Source organism: Notolabrus celidotus, chromosome 9, assembly GCF_009762535.1.
Source record: "Notolabrus celidotus isolate fNotCel1 chromosome 9, fNotCel1.pri, whole genome shotgun sequence".
NCBI classification, from domain to species: Eukaryota; Metazoa; Chordata; class Actinopteri; order Labriformes; family Labridae; genus Notolabrus; species Notolabrus celidotus.
In genome coordinates this window covers 17,351,573-17,375,609 of record NC_048280.1, presented here as the reverse complement: position 1 = coordinate 17,375,609, position 24,037 = coordinate 17,351,573, and the positions used below count along the sequence as shown (strand labels likewise).

At 39.3% G+C, this 24,037-nt stretch overlaps 1 protein-coding gene across 1 annotated transcript in view; it reads left to right on the top strand.

Moving 5' to 3' along the window:
- The first annotated feature begins 8,528 nt into the window (after nt 1–8,528).
- Nucleotides 8,529–24,037, top strand: part of LOC117819490 (phosphatidylinositol 4-phosphate 5-kinase type-1 beta-like) — a 39,043-nt gene continuing 23,534 nt past the window's right edge. Inside the window, 4 exon segments of the mRNA XM_034692882.1 lie at nt 8,529–8,813; nt 22,266–22,369; nt 22,480–22,548; nt 23,100–23,230. Coding sequence (XP_034548773.1) covers nt 22,480–22,548; nt 23,100–23,230 — 200 coding nt within the window. The 5' untranslated portion in view covers nt 8,529–8,813; nt 22,266–22,369.

Here is a 24,037-nt window from a genome sequence, read left to right as displayed (position 1 = left end):
CTAAATGTCTCCTGGCAAAAATTAAACATATTTACCTCTGAACATAAAAGTGTGGTCTACATTCAGGTCTTTACTGTGATCTTAGGTTGGGTTTAATGCAACAAGACTGGATTTCACATGTGAAAACACTCTACTCTCTTCAGTGCTGAATTTAACATTTGTTAAGCTTTTGCTTGTGATTATATTCTCCCAGTTTTTCTACGAACATTAACTATTATAAGTGTACAATAAAAAATATCTCTCAGAATAATTAAGTCTAATGTTATCTATCCTTTTCATTTCCAGGTGACAACACAGAATTTGAGAGGAGTTTGAATAAGAAAAGGGTGAATTGTCTCAGTACTTTGGTTGCTTTTCAAATACTGCTTTCAGTTAGACCGAATCTAAATCAGAATTTGGAATAAAAAACAAGTTGACAATTCATGTTTTTTTAGATCCTAACAACCAAATATTAATAACATTAATATTAACCCTATGTGTCAGGTCCCCCACAGTTACTTCCATAACATGTTTTGAAATTTATAAACATGTTAATCTACATTTTCCCCAAAATACCTGGAAAAATGGTATAATGTTTTTGATTTAATAGTGATAGAGATACAACTCTCATGGAAACTATTGCAAATGTATGCACATTACTTTAGTCACCCTTGACCAAAGGTCAGGCATGAAGTGACAAACATAGAAACTAAACAAGTGGTTTTCTAGCATTAAGACTTGCAAAAAACAGGAAGAGAGGAAGTTAGATTGAAACATGTGTAGCATCTATTTTCGTAACTCCACTTACAGTATTTCTCAGTTGCTAAAACACCAAACCCAATTGTCTGAACCAAATTCCTTAGTGGTCTGAACCCATGCATGGAATCGGTCACTCTTTTGGCAAAACCATAAGTACTTTCCCCCTGTTAGATACAACTTGCAAACACATTCTCACTCACTAAAACACATGTTGCACTGTGATGCACTTATGTTGCATAATGGTAAGCACAGGTAGCAAAAGTTGCACACATTTGAAGCACATGTGTCACAGCTTAAACCACAACCACTCAAAACTGATCACACATTAGTGGCTAATGATGTGAGGAAACCAGTATAAGCCAGTTCAGAGAGCACTGGTTGTTGAAGGTTGTACAATGGACAGAAATAATCTAAGAGGTGGTCGAGGAGGAAGAGGAAATCAAGAAAGACAAAGAACAGTAACTTCTAATGAAATCCGAGCTACTGTGATAGACCATGTTCTTCTCATTTATATTTGTGTTTACTTAATTTTTTTTACTGTATACAGGAGCTATATTCTAAATTAAGTTAGCCTACTGTCAATAAACATTACTGTATTTCTACAGCTTCATTACCTGGGCATTGTGTTTTCAATGTTTTTGATGTAATGTGTAATGACTACTCAGTATTGTTTTAATTTTGATTGACTTGGGGTATGATCTGACAACATTGTTTGGTTTTGCAGGAAGAGTCAGAGGTTCTGTGAATGTAGTTTGAAAATGGGTTTTGTACTTATAGTGTTGAGAAAAGCATGATGGATGTCAAGAAATATGTTTTAGCAATTGAGAAATGCTGTAATAGAACGCCCCTTAGCATTACAGCTGTAGCCGACTGTACTTGGAAACTAATTGGGGTTTTGCTACTTAGAGGACGGCTGTCATTTGCTTAAGCAAGGTTCTGTTTTGTTGTTGTGTTTTCTGATTTGCCATTGTGATTTGCACTTCAGGGCCACCGTAAAGTTAACCCCAGATACCAAATTTATTTCATAGTTGGCCCACATGCTTGCTTTTCTTCTGGCCCAGCATACAGCTGGTTCCCTGGGGCCAAATCTTTCCCATATACTGCATGACTGTCCAGCTAAACACTAGTGGGCCTGGCATGGCCCAGTCTGTTTATTACAATAGATTAGGGTTGTGGTCCCTTTCGGTCCACATACTGTCTCATTTAATCATAGTAAACTGACCCACTTCTGACCCATACACTACATACTGATATCAAACTAAAAATTTGCTGCTGGCGAAGTTCTGGCCCATCTACTGCATGAAATGTTTTCTGGTTACCATGGAGATCTTATGTCCCACCCCGTTTCAGAGCTTACCTTTGTTCAATAATGTATTTTTGCATCTGCCATCAGTATTTCTGAAATGCTGAAACATGGTACTCATGATTGCTGTTCATACTCCAGATAAATCGATCATTAAAAATACATTGAGGAACAAAGGTTAATGCAACACCAGTAAGACCTATTTGTGTGTGTGTGTGTGTGTGTGTGTGTGTGTGTGTGTGTGTGTGTGTGTGTTTGTGTGTGTGTGTGCATGCGTGCGTGCTTGCGTGCATGTGTGCGTGCGTGCGTGTGTGTGTGTGTGCATATTTCTATGAAATTAATGAAACATTAATCAATATAATCAACTGCATAGATATTTAACAGACTGATTGTAGCAGAAATGTATAAAATGTTCACCATCTGAGCTACCTTACCAAGACATGATGACATTTCTCAAAATATTGATCCAGTGTTTAACAGACAATACAAATTCTTAAACATAAAAATGCAAACAAAAACTCTAAGCAATGCCTAATGGGGTAAAAATGAAAATGATGGCTGTCACTCTTCTAATAATTGCTTGAATTCCAAAAGGATACCCAGCTCATCCTTTAATTCCCGTCTCTCATCGTTTTCTTCCCCCTTCTCTGCCGGCCACTAGCTGCTGCCATCTCTACATGTACACCTCAAAGTCATGTTCAGAGGCCTTTAATGTGACAGGGCTCTTTCTCACAGCAGCTGATGTGGACAACAGTAAACAAAGGCATACAAAAAACAAGTTAGTACAGGACAAACAAATCTGGCAAAACTTGTTGACCAAGAAGAAATGTAAATACATACAGAAATATGAATTTGACATTTGAATAAAAATGTACCAATTTAAACTCTTTCAACTGCAGGGGAGCCATGGGTGGTTTTTTATTCAGGCACATCTTGCTGTCTGGCTTCCAGCAGGAGAAGGATGTGTGTTTGTTGGTCTCCTGTTTTTATATTTACACATTAGAGCTGGGAAAACAGAAGATTCTTTTCAGGTGCAAAGCATTCAGAAAAACCCAGGCCCATCTTACTAACTTCCTAATTATTTAGAGCTTAATTATATGAATTTGATACCATGATAAAAGTAGAACAATGTGTGTTGATCAAGGGATTGACTTTTTAAGGTAGAACCTTAGCAAAAACAATTGGACTGCATATACAATTAAGCTCGTATAACCTTTCCAAGTGATCTCAAACTGTAAAAAAAATGGACCAGGGTTTTATGGCAGTAGCATGATGTTGAATACAGAACTTTTTGGCCAGGTATGATTCTGTCCTAGTCAAGTGAATATGATCCAGAATATGGGAAACCATCTACTTTTAGTAACCCCATTTTACGTTACATATGACTAAGACGATGTATAACTTAAAGGTTGTTGTTGGTAATGCTGTTTGAGGAGTCCACAAGGGTGTGGGCATTGGCTGGGACCATGGATTAGGATGACCTCAAATGAAACAGTTATTCCAGGTTTTGATATTGTATTGTCAAATGTCTTGAATCAGCAAGAACTCAACACAGCCAACACAGATAGAAACCTTAAATGTACAACAGAAATGACCTTGTAAAATGTTTTGTGAATTAGGCTAGTTAGTCAGGTATATGACCTAAAGTCTGCAAATATATATATATCCTGATGTTCAGGCTAACTTGAGAGTTTCCACAAATAACCTACACTTAAAATGACCCCTTGCTCGGCCACAGTCAATACATCTTCTATGGCCCATAATTTCCTCCATCTTACTGAGGTGCACCTGCGAGCCAAATTTATTTTACTGCTTGCTCAATCAATATTTTTAAATCAGCATTTTTGTTTAATATGTTAAAATTACCATTTGGTTTTAAAAAATGTGATCAGCTCTCAAAATATACCGGTAGTTCTAAAGTATGCCGAGCACATAAATGGTCCATAAATTTGCAATTTATGCCTGTCATTGAGTTTTGTCCTCACACACTAAATTTTAACAGTACTTGCCTGTTTTTGTTACAGTTTTTCTCAATTGTTTACACACAAATACTGGTACTTGAGAAACAATGACCACAATATGTAACCCATACACCAATTCTGCTAAACTACAGGCACAATTCCTGCTTTACACTCAAATTCCAGTTCTAAAACACACTTTTTTCAAAACACTACACAATTCTCTGCATTTGGCACAATTTACATGAAGAAAATCTCTTATTTTCACAAGGAACACACTGTCATTCAAAATCTAAAGTTAATTGCCCTACTATGCACACTTACTGATCACATGGGCAAACACCTGTCACACAGTTTTACAATTAGCAGTCAGAGCTTTATTTCCCCCGCTGCTTGGCCAGGGAAAACCTTGCTTGTGATGTGGATGAGGTGCTGTGACCAGACTGAAACAGAAGAGAGGATGCAGCATAGTTTTTTTATTTTTTTATTTACTGTAACTGTATACAGTAAATTCTTCAGTTGTTTTGTATGTAGACCACTGTTTGTGCAACTTTGTGTTGGTTGGGATGTACACTGTGTACACTGCTTTTTTGGGGGAAAATAAAATATATTTTTTACTGTGTATTTGTGTGTTTTGAGTGTAAAAACAATATTCTAAAATATTTTACAACACATTTATGTATGTACTGTCTGTAGTAAGTGTAACACTGAACAAAAAATGCCTAAGTCATTATGATGAATGGAGAAGAAATGTTTTCAATTCATCATAGTGTTTTACATTGAACAATTGAGCACATCAGTGTTCAGCTGGTGCTTTGAACTGGGGGGGTTTCCCATTGTGTGTGTGTGTTTTTTTATTTGTGTGTAGAGTCCACTGACTTCTACAATATGGCCATGACGACCACTTTCTTTCTGCTTTTACTCTTTATAATGATCAAGATTGTTTGTCTGCCATGACAAACTAATCTTGAAAACAAAAATAGCTGTCTAGCCTAGTCGTGTGGGTTTCGTAAGGGGCTCCTCTGGGCGCTTGGTTTTGTTACATCTCTGCTTCGCGCGGACGGTAGCCTTTACTCATAGCAATAAATGTACTGCTCTTTATTTTCATTTTCTATGTGATATACAGAGATGGTTACATAAATTAAAAACTAAGGAGATGTTTTTAATGTTTCAAAACATAGGAATAAAGACAGGCGGACATTTTACACTTTCTGGCAATGTGTTTATCATTGTAGCACCGCCCTCCTCTAGTGATGCAACAAAGCTTATTCCAATCGCGCACTTGATGCTATGCAGGTTCGACCCCGAAGTGACATTTCTTTACGTTCCTCTGCAGCTCCTCAGGTAAGTTTATTCAACTACTAGAAACTATATGCTAGGGCTATATCAATCATCATATCGCAATATATTGTATAATGTACACGCTCACTTAACTTAACTAACGCTCCCATTCATTTCTCGAATTCTCCCACATGGTATTTACTCAAACAGGTAAGGTAATAGCGGAAAAGAGTTATAACATTATTTTTTGTCATATAGGGTGTTGGCTGGAAATACGAGTTAAAGGAGCGCTGTAATTCAGGGAGCCTTCTCAGCACTCATCTTAAACATGGACGGTAGGTTTTTGACAGTGTTCCTCATCAGCACCAGAGAGCCTACGATTAAACGCTTTTGTCTCTGCAGGGCTGACCTTCGTTCTACTGGTGTTAGCTGCACTTGTTCAGTGCTCTCTAGTCACAGCAGGTAAAGTCACATCTCCTCTCATTCAGGTGCAGCTATTAACTAATGTTAACATGTTACCTGCCCCTCAAACTACTTAATGGTGTTACAGGTGGAACCGACTCTGTGCTGCATTATTGCACGACTCAAGGATGTGCCTCTGAAGTAGAATCAGTGGTTTGCAACGACATGGTGATCCCCAACCTCACGGTCAACATCATTTGCTCAGGCTTTCCACCAAAGACTGGCTGCCAGCGTGATGGACGAGCATTCGTTTCTACCGATAAAGATGTCACGTGTGATTTTGAGGGGGAAGGATATCACATTCGGACAGGAAAATGTGAAGGTATTTATCTTTAATTTTTTGTTTATTTATCTCTGCCTCGTTTTTTATTTCTTCAGTCGTTTGATTATATGCTAAAATTGGCTTCCTAAAGTAATTTCCTATTCACTCTGCTCTGAGATTTTCTTTTGGTCATTCAGCTTACACTTTCATTCAGAGGCAAAGTAAATAACACAATGCAAATAAGTCTCTATGTTTCCATGGGTTTGAGTAACAATGTAATGATGATCTCTATGTTGGTATAATGTTTACTAGGAGCAGTGATGGACAGTAACAGAGTAAATTTACTTGAGTACTTTAGTACAGTTTTTGAGTATCTGTACTTTACTTGAGTATTATTTTTTTGGGGGAACTTATTACTTTAACTCCACTATATTCAGAAGACAATTATTGTACTTTTTACTCCCCTACATTTCTATCAGTGCTCTAGTTACTCCCTACTTTAGCTTTGAAGTCAGCTCATGAATTTCCTAGTTCTGTTTGTCTCAGTGGTTTAGTCATACCTGTATATTGTGCGTCTACATGTTTGAACGTGGAGCAAACGCAGAGCAAATTTCACTCAGATCAGGCAGTTCATTTAGAGGTAGTAATGATGGCTATAATTCTCCACCTGAGCACCTATGGCCATATCTTCAGCCCGTGTTAGAGGTTTTTGAAATGAAGAATGATACGTATTGTTAGAAATGTTCTCCCTGTTTCCCACTTTGCCCAAACATACATAAATTCACTGTCCAACCTGAGAAAGCGTGTTGAGCTACGTAATATTTGTTTCATTCCAGATGAACATTTCAAACTAAGTTGTCTGTGCTAGGAGTAACTTAGTTTCTGGTTTTATTCCATGGTATAGTTTTTAGAGATTTCAAGTAATGGTTTCCAGATAAACATAATGTTACAGAATGTACTTCTATGTATTCTTCACTGCACTCAAACTTTGTGAAAATACAACATTTTGAGATGTTTTAAAAAGTACTTTGAATACTTGAGTATTTTTAAAAGCAAGTATTTCAGTACTTTAACTCAAGTAATAATCTGACTGAACAACTTTCACTTGTACTGGAGTAATATTTGACCTGGAGTATCTATACTTTGACTTAAGTAATGAAGCTGTGTACTTTGTTCACCACTGACTAGGAGTATCTCAAAAATGTCATTTTTTTCTGTAAATGTGACCAACAAGTAACTGCATTTACAAACTGAAAAACAGCAAAGCCTTCAAGTTTATTCTGTTAATTTACTGTTCCGTCTCTTCTGTCTTCACCTGCGTGTAAGGAATCATAACAGCTGAGGGCGCTGTCTGTTAAAAAGTTATGGTTAAAGAGGTTTTGTCAACCAACACTCATCAAAGTCCTTAATAGATTGAGGTCGTAGAAACAGTTTCACTGACTGTACATTTCCTTCTCTTCACACAAAAATAATACCCTCACACATGCCACACTAGATTCTAAACCAAACTGTTTACTGATATTATAAATCCGTCTTTTCTTGAATCGGCTATACCATTCAGTTACATTACAATTTGTAACCATTTTCTTGTTTTTCTCTTAGCCAACAACACCATTTGTGCTTTTGACCAAGGTAAGCTTACTGGCAGATACAATCTTTACACCAGGCTGCTCAGTGATTTAAATGGTCTTTGACTGAAGTCTTTTTTGTCCTAACCATCATGTCATCACTAGACACCCCAAACAACAATGCTGGACGTATTGGTGGTAAGTTCTGAACACAGTCTTTTTAATTTAGCCTGCTTTGGCCTGGTATGCTCTGCTTCGGTTTGAGAAACTATCTACAGAAGCCAATGATAAATCTTGCTTTCATATCATGCATGTCTGCTGTGTTTTGCAATTTGTTAAATTGGAGAAAAAGAAAATAATGCTTTTTACTAATCTGACTTGCTTTTACTCTGCTGTCCTCTTGCCCCCTTGCTTTTGCTCAGGGCTAAAATATATGTCTTTCAAATGATGAAACTCAGGTGAGCACACATTTTTACAATGCGTTATATTGCTTGTTTTATTCGAGTTACATTAATTTCCATCTCTTGGTTCCACAGCTGGTGGTAAACTACTACTACTCGGAATAGCCATACTTCTAACCAAATTGTAGAAGGAGACCAAGCCAGGGAGGTAATAATAAAAATAATACTTAAATGTTATACATATTATTGTCCACATGTCACAAATGTATCCTAATGTTTAATATCATTTTTTTAGTGATTTGACTCTACCACCAAGAAACATGCAAAATCCAAGGCAAGACTCACGGATGTCATAAATGGATGGTGGCAGCTCCCCCTTTTTTCATAAATCATAAGTTACTGTATATGTATTATCTCAGGGATGACATACAAACTATGGTTCTAAAAAAACACTTTGAATAAATCGCATCTTGATGCCATCCAACGGAGTGTTGTGGTCTGTTCAGTTCACTCCCCAGTTCAGCCTGCAGATGGCAGAAAGTCACTTGTCCTCCGTGTCCATGGCGCACTGAACGGCATGGTTTGATGAAGAGAGACTGGGCAGAGACATAAGGAGACACACACAGGGCTGCGGGCTACTCTCTCAGTGGAGGAGTGTACAGACAGGACAGTCTGTAGTGAAGTTAACAGTGTGTGTATTTTTTTTCTTCAACGCATTTGTTTACGAGTGGGGAGGTGGACTGACTGCGTGCAAAAGAGGTTTCTAGCGAGCACTGCAGCAGCAACTACCCTGAGGAAAATATTGTTTGTGTACGACTGCCGAGAGGGAGACATTTACTGGTAAGGATAACGTGAGTTTGATGCATTCAGTGCCTCTCACTTAGTGTCTTGTGAACCTTCATGGACCCATTTTAAATGAAATGTATCGTTATGTTTCGTTTTGATGTGTTGGTCCCTATAGCTGCTGCGACAGGTGAGAACTGCAGGTGTGTTGTAATGACTGCTAAGATTCAAGGCTGTCAGGACATCTGTATGGATTTAACATTACGGTTTCCTGGTAGGCTACAACACAATTCAACAGACAAAAAACTCAATTTATAAAGTTAAATATGGTCAATTAACTTCCAACCTTAAAATTAGTAAACTACTTTATTTTAGGATACTGCCTAGCCTGCCATTTAACAAGCAGTTATTGGACGGTCGTGTGTGCTGTTATTGATATAATGGACGTCTACAGTGTGTTGCTGATGTTTCTCAACAAGGAAGCGTCTTTATTTGCTTCAACTCTATCTTGCACTTCTACTGAGAAACTGGAAGTCTGTCTAGTTTGATGGGAAATGAGGCAAGCTATGAAGGTTGTGTAAGACATTTGGTGGAATAGAAAGAAAGTCTCACTATAAGCCCCTGTGCATAATAAAGCCAAGATCAATTCACATGTTAACCTGTTTACACCTGGCCCAGTTGTATCTTTTTGAAGCTAAGTCATACAGATGAGGAATCCCTTCAGCTCAGCATACCTTGTTGCCACCAGATGACAGATTTAATGTTTTTAAATGTATTATCTGTCGACATAATTAGATCCTGTACTTGACCACCCCTTTATTTCACTGGCCTGAGCCTCAGTATCTATCACATTATCACAGCTCTTGACACTTTAGTGTTACATATCCCCTCGTGGTTATTTGCAGGCAGACTATCACTGTGAAACAGCTTTGCCATTCCAACAAAAAGAGATAACCGGGTATCTCGTATGATATACTGGGAGATGTAGAGCTGCCCAGTAACATCAGTGTCCAGTGATGGATCTTCATCATTCAGTAGAAGTTCAACTTTTTGACTCAATGTACATTATATCATCAAAAAATACTGAATTTGAAGAGAAAAACTGTTAGCTATTCTGAAGGTGAGTTTTGTTTGGTGTAATAATGAGTGATAAGTCTTTTGATGTGGGTTGTCTACCTCCTTTGAGAGAGGCAGATTACATCTACCATTGATCTTAACTCAAAAAGAGATTTTTCTCTGTATGTGTTAGAGTTTTCTAAAAGAGCTTGTTTGCTTTTCTTCAGTTTAACATCACCATCCCAGCTTTAAGACTTTAAGACACACAACAGATGAATGTGTAGTTTAGATTTTGTCTGCTTCTCATTTCAACCTATGACCCATTGCAGTGATGTTGTCTTGTGTTTCTGCACCGCAGAGAGCTTAATGGAGCCACATACGCTATTATTTCTATATATAGCACACACACTGGGTTATCTTATCGCTGGTTTGGAGAAAAAGAATCAACATACAATTCTAACTGGCTCAAAGCCAGACTTTAGGATTAGGACAAGGTGTTACGCAGCATTGTGAGCCTGAGGTTCCTCTCAGGGACTTCCTGTTTCTTCCTCATTTGACTGGGAGGCAGGGGAATTGGTCCAGCTTGGGTCAGGTTGGTCAGCCTGCCGCAGAGGATGTTTGAAAGGGAAAACAGCTCATGCAAATCCCCTCCTCTCTCCTTGGGACAAACACCTGAGCTCCTGTGCTGTGCTATCTTCTACTCGAGCATCACTAAGTTACTTGACAGTGTGAGCTGGGTCTCTTTATTATGTAATGTTCTCCATCTGAGTGGCAGCAGGAGTGTCACAGCACTGTCGAGCCAAAACCTTATCAACACAATTCATTTCTTTACTAAGCTCTTCTTGGGCTTTTACCTCTGCAGATAAGGCTCTCTCTTTGTCTATTGATAAAATTGTGACTGACTGAAGCCTCACACGTGAATCAGTTACTCATTCAAAACAGAAAACTACCTTTTATATCCTCTTCCTGCTGTGACAGCGTCTCGTGAGGAGGTAGCACGACAAATAGCAGCTATAAGGTTTTCAGTGCAGTCTTGTGATTTTAGGTCAAAGAGCACTTTGTGTACTCTGCTCATACTGTAGCATGATATCCCAGCAGTGATAGGACCAAAATGAGAGGCATACGAGGCTCATTAAGACAGTTACATAAGTCAGTGGCCTGAACAGTAGTTCCCAGCGCTCTCTGAATCCTGATAATGGTCCGGCTGCCCAATGTTCAATATGTCCACACACACGGGTGTGGCTTCATGTTGGGTCTAGTTACATTAGAGATGTTCTGATTAAGAAATGCCTCACTGTGTTGCGATAGTGAAACCCAGCACTTCATCTCGTTTGTGTGTTTAGTGCAACCTCTTCCACTCGAATTCTTCCCTCAGAGGATCCTCTCTCACTCCCATCTACAGCATTGTGTTCTGGGTCGAATAAGTGCTAGAAGTGCTAATGTGCCACGTCCCAGGTGCATTGAGTTGAAAGCATGACAAGAGTTTTTATTTTCTTTCCAGCTTTCCCCCTCTCAGGTTATCAAGCACTGTGTCATTCTTTTCTTGTTTCTTTTTTCATCTCAGGTACCTTTTAATCAGATCACTTAAGTTACCGTCAAGTATCATAGCAAGTGACAGCGCTGGTTTAAAGTTGAACCAGACATCATAAATCTATTTGAAGTTATATATTTTGGTTTACTGTGATTCAACAAGTACAGGTTGTTGGATGACCTAAAAGACAACACGTGTCTGGCTCTGCAGATTCTGGTGTCTTAGTAAGTAGTGTGTTATGCTATGCTGCTATTTCCTTAGTCAGTGAGTTGTTAATGACTACCCATAAAATGAACACCCCCCCCCCCAGAAATATCCATAATAACCAGATAAGTATGATCTTTCTAAACCAAGTTTTTGTACCAAATAATATTGTTTAAGATATGTACATAGACTGTATAAAATATGGACGTAGTATCCGTGACGTCACCCATCTGTTTCTGAAGCGCTGTTTTGAGGCCAATCGGCGGTGGCAGCCATATTCCTGCTGTCGAGCGGTGGTGGCGTAAAGAGGCGGGCTTTGAGCTTCCTCGCCAACAGCTACAGTGTTCCCGCCTTTCAATCAAGTCAGCTGTGCCTCTCAATGGAAAACTGGTAATCTCAATATCTTCGAAATTGCCGCATTAGAAAAAAATTCACCCCCCCTACAGTGTGTGCCAATCGAGTAATAAGCCATCCAGACTACACTCGTTTTTTGTACCAGGTTGTAAACATGTTTATTTCTGCTGTAAAGATCGTCCTTTTTGAATTAGTGTGTATGTGGTTTCCGGTATTTCCACAGCCAGCCTCAAGAGGATCCTCGATGAACTGCAGTTTTTAGCACTTCAGCATTGGACTCATATTTTTAGACTGGAGGTTGCTGCTTGGATACGTATTGCATTAGACATCTCACATGATGTGAAATGAGGGAGAAATTGTTTCTCAATTATGTCATGTCTTTGATATTTCTATTCTGTGATGTATCAGATGCGCAGTGGACAAATGTGGGATAACATCCGTAGATAGTGTAATGGATATTGTGAAGCATCGTCCAACATGATTACTGTTTTTATTGAACAGAATAAAGAAGTTCATTGCTCGGCACAATTGGAAAAAAACAGTTAATAGAATTGAGTCAGATGCATTTTCCCATAGCCAGCAGCATGAACCAGTGCACTCCAGGAGAAGAAGGTGCCATGTATCATAAATCTTGACAGTGAACAGTTTAAACTCACACAGTCTATTCATTGGATGGTTCAGCCTCCACACCTCTGTTCAGTTGTGTTGCACCTCCAAAGCTGCTCTCTGTCTGTTATCTGTTTTATTGTCCTCATTCATCAGCCAGGCTGCACTCATGTCAGCACATACCACATACTACTGATAGCCACCAGGACTTCATAGTCAACTGTCTTTTATTATCACTACTATGATCAATGTTCGACCTAGATGTTAAGATAGGCCAGAAAATTAAACCTCCATCAAATGATATACAAGTTACAAAAAAGGGAATTGTGTTTTAAATATTTGTCCCCTCTTACAATTTCATAAGAGCAGCCTACCATACAAACTTTGGTTGGGATGTTTAATGGACCTGAATGATCTGTAACCAATTTATATACATTGTTGACTTGATTAATTTAGTCACATATGAGGAGTATAGACTCCTGGATTTGTAAGCCTTTGTGCAAGATTGTCATTGTTTTTTTTTTTTTTTTCTTTTTTTAGAATCAGTCCCCCAAAAGTTCTACAACTACAACCCTAATTCCAAAACAGTTAAGATTTTGCTGGTTTGCCTTAATTCACTTGAAAATAGTGCAAAGACAAAATATTAAGTGTAGAAACTGGAAAATTGTATTGTTTCATGAACAATATATGCTCATTTCAAATTTGATCCCAGCAACACATTTGAAAAGGTTGGGGCAATGACGACAAAACAGTGAAAAGTTGTGCAATGCTTAAAAAAAACAAAAAAACACCTGAAGGAACATTTTTCAACTAATTTGGTTAATTTACAACTGGTTGGTAACTTGACAGGGTATGAAAAGGGCATTCCAGAGAGGCTGAGTCTCCACTCTGACAAACTATATGAGTAAATAGTTAAACAGTTTTAGAGTAATGTTCCTCAGCAAAGGAACATTATGAAACATTGCAAAGAAGGGGATTTCATCATTTACAGTACATAATATCATTAAAAGATTCAGAGAATGTGGAGGAATCTGAGATTAAAAGGGACGAGACCCAAAACCAGTACTGGATGGCTGAGATCCTCTGACAGGTAGGTAGCACTGCATTAAAAACAGAAATGCCTCTGTAGTAGAAACACTGCATGGGTTCATAATCTGTGAAGGCACCAATAATACTGAAGTATATACAGGTTTTGTAGCAACATATGCTGCCATCCATTTAATGTCTTTTTCAGGAGAGACCTTACATATTTCAGCAAGACGATGCCAAACCTCATTATGTATATTACAAAGACATGGATCTGTATTACAAGACTCTAAACTGGCCTACCTGCAGTCCCGTCAGTCACCCATTGTAAACATTTGGAGCATCATGAAGTGAAAAATATAGCAAAGCAGACCCTGAACTGTTGAGCACCCGAAATCCCGTAGGTAACGGGTAAGAATGAGACAACATTTCACTTGCAGAGCTCTTGAAACTGGTCTCCTCGGTTGTACCAAACATTTTCAGTGTCGTTAAAAGAAGAGGTGATGCAACACAATGGTAAACATGCACCTGTGCTAACTCTTTTGAAACCTGTTGTTGGCATCAAATGAAAATGAAAATATATTTTTCCATAAAATAATTAGATTTTCAGTTTCAATATTAGATTTGTTGCACTTTTTTCAATTAGATATATGGTTATAATGATTTGCAAACCATCACATTCAGTTTTTACTAAAGCCATACACAGTGTTCGGTTCCAACTTTGAATTGGAATTATGAACATTTGGAATAGGGGTTGTAGTTAAAATCCCTGGACTGTCCCTTTTAACAGTAAAGATACAGCTTGTCACAACAGCCTGTATACACAAAAATGTATGTAATTGTTTATAATGTGATGTGATGATTACATGTATGTTAATCTTAGAAAGACTATCGACTATAGATTGAGAATAAGCTTAGCGTTAAAAATGGAAGATATCTGGATGAAGAATTTTCCAATACTGTTGTATTGATAATACTGTTCTTTAGAGTGGAAACCCTCCCCCCTCTCCTGGCCTCCCAGCATGTTGGCACCGACTTTTTAGAGGACATAATAGTCTGCCAAAGGAGGCCTTCTGTAGTAATTGGCTCATAATTGTTCCACTCTCCCTAACGATTGGTCAGTTGGAGGGTTGCAGGCAGAGTGATAGGTTGGCAGCCCTTCAAGAATTCAGATTATTCAGAGGTTGTGGTGTTTGTTGTTGTTTCTTGTTGTTGTTTTGGCCATGCTGAGTCCCCCACTCTTTGCACCTCCCTCCTCTACCTCCCTGCCCTGCTGATGACAAGGCTTGCAGAAGAGGCCCACTTATAGGAGACCCAAGGGTGCTGGAGTTAGAGAGCTGAAAGGAGATATGGCAAAATGGAAGGGTCAAAAGACAAGACATAGAGGAAAAGTTGATGGCAGACGAGAGTTTTCAAATGGGAAACTCTGACAGGCAAATCCTGCTCTGTTTCTCTGCAGTCTATGATTATTGACCTACGATCAATACAGGCAGCTTAACAAATCCCTCCCTACTCCTCCAATTGATCACTCCAGAGAATATTTAAGAGTAGCAACAGTGCCCATACATAGATAATAAACTCATCCGTCACAGTCATGGTCAAAGGAAAGCTTGAGGACCTTTGGACTCCAGGGCCCCTCTAAGTAAAACTAAGCTGGGCTTGGCTGGGGTGGGCAAGTCTCTCTCTTCTTTATGTCATGTGATCATGTTTGTCATGGGCTGTGAAGCTGGACACTGAGGCAGCCTGGCAGATATCAGTGGTAGTTGAACATAATAAGCCTGCTGTAATGAGTCCCTGTCTCGGATAGTGTAGTGCTTCAGTGTACATCCCTTCAGTACGGCAGCCTCTCCCTGCATCTGTGTCTTTGGAGAACGTTGTCTCTGTTTTTCTCTCCATTTACTCATCTCTGCGTCCCCTCCCCAGTTCCTTCATTCGGGTCATGTGACCCTCTGGAGTCTGGACGCAGGGGGTGACCTCCTCCTCCTCACTGCTTCTTATGCAGAGTGGAACTAGAGTGAAACACTCTCTGAATTACAAATATGCAGGCTAAGCCCTGACTGGGGGTTTCTTCTTATTCATGTTGTCTAAGAAAACATTAAAAAGATACTTGTGCCCTTTGTGTCATTTTTCAGTTACTTGTGCTTTGTAACTGTGCAGCTTTTTTTTCTTTTATGTACTTTTAAAAATAATTCTAGACAGAAAGTCGCCATGTTTCATAGTCTGTTTTAGAAAACAAGACAGGAGTCCCCAACTATAACAACTCTATTCTCTATCTCTATTCCTCTCTGCTATAGTCTTCATTCTCTCCTCTCCACTCCCTCTTTCTGCTCAGCTTTTTTTTCTGTTCATGTCACATCTCAAAGGTCATATCGCTCTGTAGGTGGCCTCCCCCTTACCTTCCCACCTATTGTTTCTCTGTATTTAAAGGTCGAGTACCATCTACAGTTAATTTGAACATTATAAGATGGTCGCAGTTGTCTGGCCGGTGCTACATCTCACATGTTTACACTGTGTAGCCCACTGAAACGACTGTAAAGATTTATATTATGCTTGGCAAACACTGTGTACTCTGCACTGTGTGATGGTGCGTGTGTTCTTTCTCTTTAAGACAGATTGCTGTATTTCAGTTATGCTAGCTCTGTCAGCAGGTTGATCAGTCTGTTTTTACAACACCATAAAATAAAAATTAACACAACCTATCCAAAACAAAAGATTCCAAAGTATTCTAGTTTGCTAATAAATGATGCTAGCACACGCTATAGCCTGCTTTAGCATCATAGACTGTATAAAATATGGACGTAGTATCCGTGACATCACCCATATGTTTCCAGAGCTGTTTTGAGGCCAATCGACAGCGTCGGCAGCCATATTGCTGCTGTTGAGTGATTGTGAAGTAAAGAGGCGGGCTGTGAGCCTCCTAGCCAACAGCTACAGTGTTCCCGCCTGTCAATCAAGTCAACTGTGCCTCTCATTGGAAGACTCGTAATCTCAGTATCTTCGAAATTGCCACGTTAGAAAAAAATTCGCCCCCCAACAGTGTGTGCCAATCGAGAAATGAGCTATCCAGACTACACTCGTCTTTTGTACCAGGCTGTAAATATGTTTATTTCTGCTGTAAAGATCGGCTTTTTTAAATTGGTGTGTATGTGGTTTACGGTACTTTCGGAGCCAGCCTCAAGCGGATCCTCGATGAACTGCAGTTTTTGGCACTTCCGCATTGGACTCATATTTTTAGACGAAGGTTGCCGCTTGAGGCCAAGAGTCATGTGAAAATACTGTACATGCAATAAACTGTATATTGAATACTTAACATTACAATGAACTCCCTCTGATAAAAAGCAGCATTAAAAAGAACAAACTTAAATGTTTGCTCAACCACTAGAAATAGCATTGAAGGTTTTCTCCTTATTGGTAATCCAACAAGTGAAACATTCACGTGAACTGCCAGTGAGGCTCCAGACTTTTTGTCTTGTTTGGACATATAGTGTTAGCACACACTCACACACACTTCTCCTTCAGCTCTGCAATGCTGCATAGAGCCTGGTGAACACAGGCAGACACTGTTCTGAAGCTGTAGCACAGCTTGTCCCTCAGAGCGACCATGAAAACAAACACAGTGAAATATCACAGACGCTCCAAAATCAATCCAAAATAATACCTGTCTACTGTTTTACAACTGCACTTGTTGTGGAGACTCGGCAGTGAAAGAAACCAGAGAGGAAGTACACAGAACATAGATGTATTTGATTTATGGGGCGACAGGTGTATGTGTGTGTGCACATGTTGACACTGCAAATACTATCTTGTGTTTGCTTTGCATGTATTTGTATTTAGATATTATTAATCTGTTTAAATTGGGTGGAACCAGAACAAAGATCCTCCCATTACTGTGTTGTTTTTTATTTTTGTGTTTAATTGATGGTCTGAAATGTCTAAATGTTTCACATAGTCAGTGTTGGTCTCTGCTCTAGCCCTTCACTCTATCTGGCCCTCACGAGGCATTTCCTACAGCAGGACAACATGTCATTTTGTTTATATTGTCTGTTTTTTTTTATGGCGGCTGATCATTTCTGATCTGCTTGTTGAACAGAGACCACACATTAGATGTTTGTTTCCACACCACGAGTCATAACAGAACATGACACATTTCACAGAAGCATCTTTTTAACATGGTTGGGGTAACTAAGCCAATTATGTGATCATACTCACACAACCAAATAGGGAACAAGTGTTTACACAAGGCGTCACAACGATAACACGCAGATACACACTGCTACTGTAACTCACACTACTTACTTTCTTGAATTTCCCCGTTGTGGGACGAGTAAAGGACTATCTGATCTTATACATTCAGCCTTATACAGGACCTGTAGGAGTTAGATTTTATGTTTTAGCGATTAGTTATGATCCTTTTCTGGTGTATCTTGTAATATTGCAAGTGAGACTAGAAATGTAATATATGGCACAAAAGCATTCATTAAGTAACACAAACAATAACCTGGCTGATCCAGTGAGATTTGGCTTGGAGTTTTTTGGGAGCTGTACCCAAGGATCAAAGCAGCTAAGATGATGAAGCTGATCCCCGCAGGCCAAGCTAAGCTGGCTCCCTGTGCATCTTCTTGATTGTATCCAACCAAATCCAGATATCTGTGCTTATCTAACATCTCACAGTCAGGGATTGTGAAGGTCATAGGAGCCCAGCGGTCCACTCCTTAAAGCTCTACAGCCACCAGCTTTGCTTGTCTGCTTATTGATTCTACATTATGTCTCTGCTCTGCTGCAGTAATCCAATAGTATCATGGGACTGACGCAAAGCAGAACAAAAAGGGGGCTAAATGTAGAATATGTGTCCTGTTGAGGGAGTCTCCCTGAAAACCTCCCAGAACTGTTGTTGTGATGGTTAACTGTGACAATTGTAGGTCCACTGTTTTCACTTAATACAAAGAATTACATTCCTGCCCTCATTGTAATCATCACCACTTCATTGCCTACTCAACCAGTGAGGGAATATTACCACAGCTACTTGACAGGTCAGATGCATTGGATCTGCATTTTTAAAATACCAGACGGCCCATGTCTGCTCTCAGCAACATATTTTCCTTGCCAGAACTGCCTGGCTCCAAGGAAGGCAGACAGGCACCATTGGCAACAGCCCTGAAACCATGGAGGAGATATGGCATGAGAGCCAGTGTTTGATCTGCACTCAAGTGTGTTTGTTTGAAGGGTGGAAGGGTTTCTTCCAAGGGTGTGTGGACGAGCGGGAAAATGGAGATGTTGAGAAACAGAGACTTGAGCTATGTAAGTAAGGATTATTTTTACTGCACCTTTGAAGAGCAGAAGTTACAAAGGGAGTAGACAAGATAAGTTACAGAAAGGTACACTGATGACCAAGTCAAGATGTTGACAATAACAGTCTCAGGAAGTATAGTTTTAAGTTTGCAGTCGCTGTAGTTTTCTCATTACATTTTATTTGACATTCACTTTTTCATGCACAGAATAGTTGTTTGTTCATAAAATCAAAGCTTGGAAATGTGAAATGGAAATTTATTTTCCTCAATCCACTGAAATTTTGTATGGTCAACATTGTGCAGTAATAGTGTTGCAGTTTACCATGACTTATTGAGATTTTATGATCTTGCTTGGCTTTAGAAAGCATACAAACAACACATCCCCACCACGCCTGCAGAATTCAAAGTGATTTATATTAGGGATAGACCGGTTATCGACCAGGCCGATTATCGGCACCGATATTCGGCATTTTGACGCTTATCGGCACCGATATTCGGCATTTTGACGCATATCGGCATCAGCCTTTTTGAAAAATTTGAAGGCCGATGAGAGATCAATTTAAAACTGGGATATTTTGGCTCATTTCTCCCTGCAGGAGACGAGCTGAGCAGCATTCGTTGTGGCCCCTACAACTACTAGTGATTAAAAACTCATACAACCCCAATAAAAAAAACTGAAATATCCCTTTAAAACAAAGATAAGTGAAAGATTAACATTTCAGTTATATTGAAATTTTGGAAAACTTTATTTAATATAGAAAACTTTAGGGAGCTATTTATTTGTTTAAGTTTTCATTGAACTTTATAAGACATGCTGCTGAGCCTGGGAGCTCCCTGCACTTTTTGATAGAAATTTAAAACAAAGATGTCTATTGTCTAAGATAAAAAAAATACCTTTAACATGTTGCAAATCTGAATAGCTGTTTAATAAACATATGGTTAAATTCATTTAAATGAAGTTAAGTGTTGGAGTTTGTATTATTCAAATTTTTTGACGTCAATATTTCCCCTTTTTCTGCAAATGAATATCGGCTCCAAACATCGGCTATCGGCCTCCTTGACTACAAATAATTAGTATCGGCCCTGAAAAAAACATATCGGTCTATCTCTAATTTATATTCTGACTTTGACTTCATTTTTTCTTTTTATTCATTATTTATAACATATCACCAATTTGGTCTTCATTCAGAGCTCAAAAAAGGCATCTTTTCAACAAAAATGCGTTTTTGTATTTGTAGCTCGCAGTTATATTATTGTCATGTGCAACTTTCCAGGTATCATTTCACATATATGTAACAGTGTTCAGGCTCTCTTCCTTTCTTTGCTATGTTTGTGTATGTTTGTAGTGTTTGTTTGCATTGGGAGTGTATGACAGTGGTAAGACACGGCTGATTAGGATGATCCATCCATCCATTTTCATCCACATGTCCAACCATCTGTCTGCCTCCCTTTTGTCGAGAGGTGAACAACAGACCTGCTGTTGTTCACTGCAGCTGTGGGCCTCTCATAGATTGTTCTGGAAACAGTCGGTTGGAGCACCGGCTGGGTTGTGGGGTCAGGTGAGACAGAGTCAGAGCGAGGGAGAGAGAGAAAGAGAAAGAGAGAGAGAGAGAGAGAGAGAGAGAGAGAGAGAGAGAGAGAGAGAGAGAGAGAGAGAGAGAGAGAGAGAAAGAAACAATCCCTTTTTGCACCGACACTCAATGCTGAGCAGAGAGCCACACAGGCTGACAGGCTCATTAAAATTCCTCAGGTTCAGAGATTATAATAATGGCTGAGGTGAATCAACACCTCATTACTCAACACTGAAGTGAAATACTCCGATTCATTTCTAATTACGCAGCTAATGATTGATATAAGGATTATATTGTGTAAAGAACATTCTTGGTGACTCATGCCTCAGTTTTCAGTCTAACAAAGTCCTGTGACAGCCATAATCTTGTCTTTCAGGATGAGTTAGCACATTTAGTGACTTTGTGGGATTGTTTCCTTCTTAAGTGAGGAACAGAGGATATTTTAAAGGTGACAAAGAATGTATGAATGATGCATTAACTGCAACAAAGACAGACAACTGTAGTTGGGAGATGCGCTTCCTGCTAAAAATGTATCAGTATCAGTGTTGTCTCTTTGTTTATAGCAACAGAAGAGCTGTTGGACTGATAAGAAGCCAGTCTGGAGATAAGAGCTCATCGTCTGCTCCATTCTTTTAATATCTGACCAGTAGCTGTGGGAACATGCATTCATCTGAGGACTTCTTTCTCCCTTTTAAGACTATTTTTAAACACATACAACATATCTGTTGTTTTTTTAAGTAATATGCAGCATTTAAACACTGCAGTGTCTCAGAGTGATGCTTTTAGAATAAAACGTGTCACACTGGGTATTTTCTCACTTTAGTAGATTCAGATTTCCCTGGGATGTGATTGATGGTCACACAGCAGGTGAGTGGAGGACACAGTGCTGCAAGTGCTGATGAAGCAGGAATGCATTATGTAATAGTCATGGCTCAGAGGCCTGCAGGTGCATTTATATGCAGGTGAGCTGCTGACTGCAGACTTGCCAGATCTAAGCAGACAAAGTCCACATTTTGCAGGTTTTTCTATTTCTCTTCTTCCCTCCATTCCTCTTCAAATCCCCTGTTGTCTAACCCAGGACACACACATACACACACATACACTAAGGCACTGTTATGTCACATTTTAATTGACTCGTGTCACTCTGTCTTATTTTCTCTGGAGAGAGGGAGTGAAACAGGAGGACAGCACACTGGTGTAAGTGTAAGGAGGAAAGGATAGAGAGTGACAGGGAGTGGTTCAGTATAAAACTCCTGGAGAACATATGAGGAAATGAGACAGACTGGTGTTTTTTGTGGCTCAGAAAGGACTTGGTCGTACCATACATTTTGGCAGCACCAGCAGATCATTTCAGGCCCTGGAGCTACAACTCATTCATACAAACTTTGCAACTCTGCAGCTTTATGAGGTGTCATTTATCCTCCTTACACACACAAACACTTGGCGTGAACTGTGGAACAAATTATGGAAATAAAGAAATCTTAAATCAGAGGGAGGAGGAGAGTCTTGCTTTACATCATCACTGTGTGAGGACTCTAATTAGGATCGTGTCCCCCAAAGAATGACAAACGGAGAGATGAGTGGCTGTCAAAGCAGAGATCTCATGCTGCATCACAGATTACCAGTTAGAGGTTTGAAACCGACTTATTTTCCTCCCCTTTCAGGCAAAATAGAAGGATGATGGCATCAGAATGCAATGAAGCTTATAGGAGTTAATCAAGGAATCCTTGCTGCTGGGCATGTTCCCTCCCACCCTCAGCTTGTCACATCTTTGCTTCAGAGCTGCTTCATGTACCATTGATGCTGTGAGCTTTTCTTTGCCCTGGTTTCTTATTGTGTAATGATAACCCTCTGTGCAACTGTTCTCTTGCAGAGGGTCCCCAGACAGAGAGAAAGCTCCCGATGTTTGCTGAGGCTTAAAATCAAGAGATGTGGCCCTGATTTTTAATTGTTGGGCGCAGCTTTCCATTAAGCAAGGTAACTCACCATTGTGCTTTTTCAATCAATATAATTTCAAAGTTTTGACATAAGAACCAGTTGTTTCTTTTATTATAGTTTGATTTCAATGTGTTGTGCCTCTTTTTTAGATGTCCACTACAACAGAAAATGGAATGGGAGGACCTTGGAACACAAGCAGAGAGAAAACATACAAGAAGGTATTAAAAGGAAATATTCACTATGTTTTGAGAGACAACTATGAACCTACTGCCTTAAATTTTTTGGAGTGTTGCCGTTTAGAGCCAACAAGTCTTAAAGGTCTCTACTTCAAATGTCACATGATTGCTCATAAATGTCCTTCTACAGCACATAATGTCCTGACCCCTGCCAGGGCCTGCTGCCAGAGATCAGTCAAGTGCTGGTCACACTTGTTTTCTTTCTCTTTTCTTACTCGGACGTCACTGCTTATTTATTGCAGCATTTCATAAGATGTCCCCTCTGCAAAGCTGGCACTGTTTAGGTTGAACCTAAGAACTGATCAAAAGTGTTTCTGTATACAAAACAATGTTTATATTATAGGGTTTTAATGTGTTTGAATGTAAATTTTTTATATAATTCATCCCAAGAAAAATGGTGGAGTCAATGTCTCATGTGACAAAACTGTTCACATTAAATAGCATCTAAGTCTTTACATTTGTAGTGACAGCAGTGACAGTATGCTATAACAGCGTGACTAATGCCATGGCGTCTCTTCTATTTTCCCCTCTAGACCACATCATCGGCCTTGAAGGGTGCCATTCAGCTTGGTATTGGTTATACAGTGGGCAACCTTACCTCTAAGCCTGACAGAGATGTGCTTATGCAAGACTTTTACGTGGTGGAGAGTGTCTTTCTACCAAGGTTAGTGCCACTCACATTCATACTCCACACAGCTTCCATCCTCAGCAAGTTATCTACTGAAATGAATATATTTACTGACACACTCCCTCCATATAATGATTATTTGTGTAGTAATCGTTTGCACATTGTGATCAAAATAATAGCCGGACTCTTGCGTAAGCTCAAGGTTGTTTGTCTACAAGAGTCAGTGAATCAGAGCTTCTTCATAAAAACAGATTATGTGTAGGTGGTAACAGGCTGGCAGTGACAGTTTCCTGCCTCTGCTGAGTGAATGAATGGAAAATGACCGAACACAAGGCTTTGCCTGTCTGCCTGCTCAAACACCATAAGTCTGCAAAACATCTGAAACTATTACTAATCATTGAAACCACAGGTGCTGGACACACAGTCCGAAGAAATTACACTGCTACGGCAAAATGGCACCATTTATTAACACATTTAATGTTGCTGGTCTAAGTCATGATAGAGGGATAAAACTTCTCTAGATCATAATCCTGGCAAAACTGTGAAATCAGCTTACTTTGTGGCTCTTCGTGCCACAGAGTAAAACATATGTCAGTGTGTGGCTGTCATCTCAGGCCACTCTCAGCTTAAAGAAACATTTCATGCAATCCAAAATACAACCAGGAAATCTTTTAAAGTCTGACTCATGATTTCACACATGCACACAGTGGATGCACGAGAACTTTCTGTACTTATTTATCATTTTTATCAGTGTCATAATGCCACTTATTAACCCTTAAAGAAGCAGAGTTAGTCTGAGGGGATTGTATGCTTTGTTTTAAGCAAAATGAAACAATGTTGGAT